Genomic DNA, 7,476 nt, shown 5'->3' on the forward strand with positions numbered 1-7,476 from the left:
CCTGGGTTACAAGAAAAGGCACAAAGCTATGCCCCTTCCCTAAAGGTGCTCCCAGTCTAATGGGGGAGATACCTATGTAGATATAAGATAAAGGCAGCAGATGGATGGCAGCACAAGGAGGAAAGGTGCTAGCAGTGAGGATGCCTGGTGGGGGAGAAGGAGCTCAGTCTCCAAGGAAGCCAGAGATGAGAAGTGGAGATGAGCAGGAAGAGAATTGCAGGCATGGGGGTGGACAAGACACCAAGCTGAGAGGGAGAGGGTTTCATGCAAGAAACAGCAGACAGGCCAGTATCAATGGACCAAAGAACATGGCTGTCAGTAAAAAGTAAGAAGACTGAGAAGGCATTTGAAAAAATGCTCTAAATCACTATGGATCAGAGAAATGCAAATTAAAACTACTCTGAGGTACCACCTCACACCTATCAGATTGGCTAATATGACAAAAAGGGAAAATAAGCTGTGGGAAAATAGGAACACGAATGCATTGTTGGTGGAGCTGTGAACTGGTCCAACCATTCTAGAGAGCAATTTGGAACTATGTCCAAAGGCCTATAGGACTGTGCATACCCTTTGACCCAGAAATACCACTACTAGGTCTGTATCCCAAAGAGATCATAGAAAAGGGGAACAGACTCACATGTACAAAAATACTTATAGCAGTTTTCTATGTGGTGGCAAAGATTTAGAAATCGAGGGAATGCCCATCAGTAGAGGAATGGCTGAACAAGATGTGGTATATGAATGTAATGGAATACTATTGTGCCGTAAGAAGTGATGAGCAGGGGCAGCTAGGTGGCGCAGTGGGTAGTGCACTGGCCCTGGAGTCAGGAGTACCTGAGTTCAAATCCGGCCTCAGACGCTTGACACTTACTAGCTGTGTGAGCCTGGGCAAGTCACTTAACCCCAATTGCCTCAAAAAAAAAAAAAAAATGAGCAGGCAAATTTCAGAAAACCCTGGAAAGATTTAAGTGGACTGATGCTGAGTGAAGTGAGCAGAACCAGGAGAATACTGTACACAGTAACAGCAACATTGTGTGATAAACAATGGGGATAGACTTGGCTCTACGATCCAAAACAGTTTCAAAGAATTCATGATGGAAAATGTACTCAACATCCAGAAAAAAGAACTGTGAATTATGAATGCAGATTGAACCATACTGTTTCTACTTTTGGACTGGCTTTTTTTTCCCCTTCTTTTTTGAGGTTTTTCCCTTGTGCTCTGATTCTTCTTTCACAAGATGACTAATGTAGAAATATGTTCAATGTGATTGTACATATACAACCTATATGAGACTCCTTTCTGTCTTGGGGAGGAGGGAAGGGAGGGAGGGTGGGAAAAAAATTTGGAACTAAAAATCCTGTGAAAACAAATGTTGAAAACTATCCTTATATGTAACTGGAAAATAATAAAATACTTTTTAAAAAAAGAAGAAGACTGAGAAAGCAGGAAGGAGACCAGTTACAAGGAGCTACAAACAGAGGCCTTTCTACTGGATCCTGAGGGAGCCACCAGAGGTTACTGAGCATAGGATGACACAGTAAGACCTGCTGAATGGAAGACGGTCTGGAGTGGGGAGAGACTTGAGGCCGGGGAGTTGATCAGAATGCTGCTGTCAAATGAATCCCCAAGGGCCCGCTCCCAATTGTGAGGCCCTTTGGAATAGCAGAAAAGCCAGAGACTTGGAGTCCAAAGGTCTGCCTTGAACTCTGAACACTGAAAAGGGGGGACTGGATGGTGCTTCCACACACCTCCCCCCCATGGAAAAGTGGACAAACAGGCCTTTGCCCTCCAGAATCAGCAGGAAATACAGTGATCCAGCTGAGCTCCTAGCTCAGGATCCTAGTCTGGATCCATTTGTGAGGCCAGAGGCTGGCTCTGCCGTCTTCAGACTGGCCTTCAGGAGACTTCTTGCTTAGCTAACCTGCCTCCATGTTCCCTCCCCCACGACCCAGGGCAGGGAAGCTTGTGTTGGAGGGTTCTATCCCAGCATTGTCTGGCTCCAGCACACCGCAGCTTAATAGATGCAGGGTGAACTCTGCGAGTGGCCGCGGAGATGCCAACTGCGCTTTACAGGGATTGAACCTGCACCTGCTGGGCCTGAGGGAGCAGATAACCCATGACCTTTTGTGATCCTCCAGTATTTGGGCAGAATTTCTCTGGAAATCCCCAACAGTCAGGAAATGCATTCAAGGAGAATCAAGGGAAGAAAGCGCAAGGCCAAAGGTTAAGCTTGGCTCTCAGGGCACTAGAGGCCTAGAAAGTAACACCAAGAAGGAGACCAAATGGCAACCCCCTTTATGCCTTCAGCACCACAGTGAATCAGTCACGGGTGGGTCCTAAGAGAAACAGCTGGAGTGGCTAATGAATGAGGCCTGGGGTCAAAGGCTTTATCCCTGGGAATGGGGAACAACAGCCAAGTCCCTCTGGCCATGGCACCCCGGGCAGGCCTGCTCTTGAGCTGAGATCACAATCTGCCCTCGATCCAATGCCACAGGAATTAAGTGCCAACCATGTGCCAACCCAGTGCACCCTGGGGGTGCAGTCACCCAGCAACTGCCTTCCAGGACAGCACTTATCCAGACAAGCACAACTCAGGGAGGACAGTGAGGGGGTCCTGTGAGATCACAGCCGTTATAAAGGGAGGGGGAGGGGAGGCTCTGTCCAAGGTGCTGGGGAAACTCAACCAAATCCAAGCCCTTGACTTCTCAGATCCCAGTTCTCCACTGGGGCTGGTCTGGGCAGGACCAGTCAGAGGAGGGCACTCCCAGAGGAACTAAGACACAAACGGGAGGTCAACACCCGCAGGGCCACAAGAAACCTGAGGATGGCCAGACTGGCAGACCCTGCCCCTCCCCCCTTCACGGCCTCCTGGCCAGCCCCACAGCGTCCTCTTAATCCTCTGCCCACTCTGGGCTCCTGACGATCATCAAACCCCACCTGAGACCTCCTTCCTTCTCTTCGGTCTGCAGACACACGCTAGGGCCCTGGGTCTCTCCTCCCCATCTCCTCAAACTCCAGAATCAGGACCGCCGCTTTCCTGTCTTTGGGCCACTTCTAGAATCCTCTGCCTTGCCTTCGGAGCTCATCCTTCCACTGAAGCCAGTGCCAGCTGCCTCCTCTCAGTCCTCATCCGTGTGGACTTCTCTTGGGCACCTGAGCCTCGGGACCACCCTCCTCCTCCTCCATCTCCTTTGCTGGGTCTCAGTCAGGTTCTATCAGACCAGCCCCGCCCGGTGGAGATCTGGGATTCCCCCCCACCCCCACTCCTCTCCCTCCTCATCAGCTCCCAGCCTGAGAGCCCAGCTCCTGTGCAGGGGGGCACTCTGCCCCCTCACCTCTGCCCCACTTCCCTGGCTTCCTTCATGACTCTGCTCACCAAACCTGCAAAAGCCTTTCCTTCTCAGGCTGCCTTCATCTAGCCTCAATCTAACCTTGACCTAGCCGGCCCTCCCCATGCAAAAGGAAGCTCCGTGAGGGTGGGATGCTGTTTTTGCCTTCCCTTCTAATGCCAGCACAGGGCTTGGCATCGCACAAAGTCGTTGTTTAATAAATACTTGGCGAGTGCCTGCTGATCACCCGCACAAGGATACGGAAGATCAGCGAACGTGAAATAAACATGAGGTCCATTGGGGAGGACTCCCGGAAAGGAGCCCTTTGAGATGAGCTCTGAAGGTCATTGGAGGAGGTGAGGCATGACAAGGAGGCTGCTCCAAGGTACAGAGACGGGAGCCCGACGGCTGGTCGGGGCCAGACCACCGAGGCTTGGCTTGTTGTGGGGGACGCTGGGAAGGAGAGGACTATGCCCATGAGTCAGTGCCCGAGGGTGGGGGGGTGCCCCCAATGAACCGAGTCTTCCTCATCCAACTCCAGGCCCCCAGGGCGCACTCACCAGGACCCTCCCTCTAGATCAAGTTTTCTTCTCTCCTTCCTGGCAGTGCCCCGCTCTGTGAGGACTCCACCCTCCAGGCCTAGCCTCTACCCCAACACCTACCGACACAGGTGCCCCAGAACAACCTGATGGGTCTTTCCTAAACTGTCCTTTACCAACAAGCAGATCCAGGAATGGCCAAGGGATGAAAGGGGGGTCTAGAATCAGAAGAGCTCCCTAACCTCAGAACTTTGCATGCACCTTGAGGAGTAAAGGGTTCCCCCATCAGAGGTCTTCACACAGATGACGGTGAAGCAACGCACAGAGTCCCAGGCCTGGAGTCGAGAAGACTCGAGTTCAAGTCCCACCTCAAGCACTTCCTATGGGACCCTGGGCAAGGCTCTTAAAGTCTCTCAGCCTCAGTTTCCTCATCTGTAAAATGTCCCAGCAGTGCAACCTCCCAGGGCTGTTGTGAAGATGAGATAATATCAGTTTAGACTGGACGGTCATGGAGGTCAATGAGGCAACTAGCATTTTTGAAACACCTACTATGTGCCGGCACTGGGCTAAACACCAGGGGCAGACCTCGTCCCCAAGCGCTCCCAGCCTAGCAGGAGACAACAAGCAAACAAGCAAGTCAAAGGCAGGATCCCCTGAGAAGGCACTTCCTGCAGATGGGCCATGGGTGGAGTCATGAAGGAAGCCAGGGAAATGAGGCAGAGGGCACAGGAAGCTGGGCAGGAGCCGGGCTCTCAGGGGATAGTGTGACTGGCTGGGGGAGGCCACAGAGGCCAGTCAAGGCTGAGAAAGAAGACTGGGCAGATGTTGGCACCCTGGGATGGGGGAGGGCGCTCTGCTTAGGATACATTACCTGGGATCATAGCTTAGCCCAGACTAAGGCTGGCCAGAGTGATGTGGGAGTCATGGGTATCCAGATGATAAATGAACCCCTGGTGAAATCACCAAGAGATCAGAGCCCTGGGGGACAGCCAAGTGTGGTGGGCAGGACCCAGAACTCCTGCAGAGGTGAGCAGGGAGAGCAGCCAGAGAATATGTCCAGAGTTGGGAAGTGGCAGGGCCTGTGTGGGGGACAGCCGGAGGCCAGTGTCACCAGACCGAGGAGCATGTGTCCAGGAGTAAGGTGTAAGAAGACAGGAAAGGCAGGAGGCACAGCAGGGTGGCAGAGGGCTTTGAATGCCAAACAGGATTTAAAGGTCAATAGGGAGCCACTGGGGTTGTATGCCTGGCTTTCTGGTGCGCTCAGATGTTCGCTTTAGGAAAAGCAATTTGACAGGGGAGTGGACTTGACTGGGATAGGACCACAAAGAATGGCCAGAAGCTACTACTGATGCCAAACACCGGGTTCTCAGGTAGTAGCCAGACCACAGCAGTGTCCCCTAAAGTCACTCATGCCACCCCAGATGATGCACCACGGCTGGCCTGGCAGGGCAGTGAGGGCCCCTGGCCTCCCTCCACTATCTTTGGCCAACCTTTCCCACATCCCCAACCTCCCGAGCTGCAGGCTCTGGTGGAGCTGACCAGCAGCGGCATGCCCCGCTCCCCCTTCCTTCAGCTCCATGTGCCCCCACCCCCAATCCTCTCTCCCAAAGGCCTCCACTGGCCCAAGCACCACGGCAAAGCTCTCCTTTGCCTCCATCACTCCGTCCCCTGTGTCTGGGCACCCGGACCCTTGACTTAGCTCCCTGAGATCAGGAAGCGTCTTGTGGCACAAGCCACAACGCCAGTCCCCGTACTACCAGGCAGGGAGAGCACTTATGAAGCATCTGATCACCAAGGCGGGTGACACGGGCTGGACATGGGCAGCCACAGGTAGCCAAGAGAACAGCCCCCCCACCCCGGGGTGCCCAGAGGAACGTCCTGAAAGTAGCTGGGAAAGGCGTCCAGGGTGTCCAGGTGTCCAGGGTCACCCATCACACAGAAGTCACTTTACCCCCCAGGGCTCTGGCCAACCAAGTCTCCCTGCCCCCAGTGTCAAAGCCAGGCCGGACCCAAGTCCTGACCCTTGAGGGGGGCGGGGCGGGGGAAGAGGCCTAAGGGAGACCCCCAAGTCCTCAGGAGATCCCTGCACCCTGTCAAACACCCCTAAAAGGGAGGAGAGGCCTCCCCCAGGCTCAGCCCATCTGCACCGGACCCAGGCCCAGGCCCGGAAGTGCAGGGCCCACCCAGCAGCACCCAAATCCAAAACAGGAAGGCTGTGGAGGGGGCGGGTCACGGGCCGCCCTGATCCCCCCCCCCCCCCCAGCAAACACTGGTTTTCTCCCAAAGCTTCAGTCCTGGGGCAGAGCCACGAAGACCCCAGACCAAGGGGGCTGCCCCTCCTCGGACCCCCCTGAGGGGAAGGAAGGCGTGGGAGGAGCCTGAGACACCCCCCCCACACAGGGTCCGGCTCCCTCTCCTCCTTCCCCCGGCACCGCCCGGGGCCCTAGACGTCGGGGTCACTGTCCAGAGCCCCCAGCCCTGCTGGCTCCTCCCCCATCTTGGACGTTGGGAGGGGCCTGTGAGCCCCAGGGGAGCCGGGGAGGCCCGAGGGAAAGAGCTGGGGACGCGGACACTGAGGCTCGCAGCGCGCAGGGGCGCCCCGGGGTCACCGGCTTCGGCCCCTCCCGCCCCATGACCTCCCCGCGGGTCGGGGGGGAGGAAACTGAGGCTGAGCGAGGAGGGGGAGGGGGCAGGGCTTGGACCCGATCTCGGCCGACTCCCGTTCTGAGCCTCAGTTTCCTCCTCGGTAAAATGGGTTCGAGCAGCCCCCGCAGCCGGGAGCCTTCGCGGCTGCCGGTCGCTGACCCCTGACCCCTGACCCCCGCCCCCGGCGCCCCGCCCACCTTCCCGGGAGCCTGTGGCTGCTCCGCTTCCAAAACTGCCTCCGCGCCCCGTCGCTGGCCATGGTCGCTCCGCATCCCTCAGGCGGCCCGACGACGCGTCCCGGATGCGGCCGGGCCCGATGCCGGAGCTGCCCTTCCTGGCCCGGCCCCCGCCGCCGCCCCCGAAGCCTCGGATCCCCTCCGAGCCCGGCGCCCAGCGGCGCTTCCGCCTCTAGCAGGAAGTTTGGTTCTCGAAGCCGGAAGTCCCGCCTCTGCTCCCCGCCCTCGGCCTCCTCGCCCCCACGCGCGGGTGGGAGGGGCCGCACGTACGACGCAGACGTCACACGTTGTATAAAAGGGGCCGCCGGGTGCGCAGGCGCTCAGTGGAGGCTGCGCCAGGAGGCAGAGGCCGTTGAGTCGGTGATGATGCTGTTTGTTGTGAGGCTTCGGCCCGGGGCTGGGCCTGGGAGCAGGTGCGGGCTTCCGGAGCGCGGCGGAGAAGGGGGCGAGGGCGGTAGGGAGAGGCCAGGGATGGAGGCGCGTGGGCGAGGCTCGAAGCGAGGCCGAGGCCGAGCTCCTGGACAGGGGAGGAAACTGAGGCCCGCAGGAGTGATGACGTTCCCCCAAGCGTCCGCAGGTGAAAGGAGCCGAGCAGGAATCTGGCCCCGGGATCCCGCATGCCCACGGGAGGCCCAGCCGGGCTTTCATGAAAGGATGGCCAGAGCCCACCAGGGCGGCAGAAAGTGGGAGCAGATGGGAAAGAGTGGAGAAGGGGCCGCGTGGTG

General features: G+C 57.1%; 1 protein-coding gene across 1 annotated transcript in view; it reads right to left on the minus strand.

Annotated features, from left to right (window-relative positions):
• TBC1D22A (TBC1 domain family member 22A) overlaps window positions 1–6,927 on the minus strand; it is a 268,885-nt gene extending 261,958 nt beyond the window's left edge. Inside the window, exon 1 of the mRNA XM_043969133.1 lies at window positions 6,713–6,927. Within this exon, the coding sequence (XP_043825068.1) occupies window positions 6,713–6,774 (62 nt within the window). The 5' untranslated portion in view covers window positions 6,775–6,927. The remainder of the gene's footprint in view (window positions 1–6,712) is intronic.
• Between the last annotated feature and the right edge of the window lie 549 nt (window positions 6,928–7,476).

This window comes from Dromiciops gliroides, chromosome 5, assembly GCF_019393635.1.
Source record: "Dromiciops gliroides isolate mDroGli1 chromosome 5, mDroGli1.pri, whole genome shotgun sequence".
In the NCBI taxonomy this organism is placed as follows: Eukaryota; Metazoa; Chordata; class Mammalia; order Microbiotheria; family Microbiotheriidae; genus Dromiciops; species Dromiciops gliroides.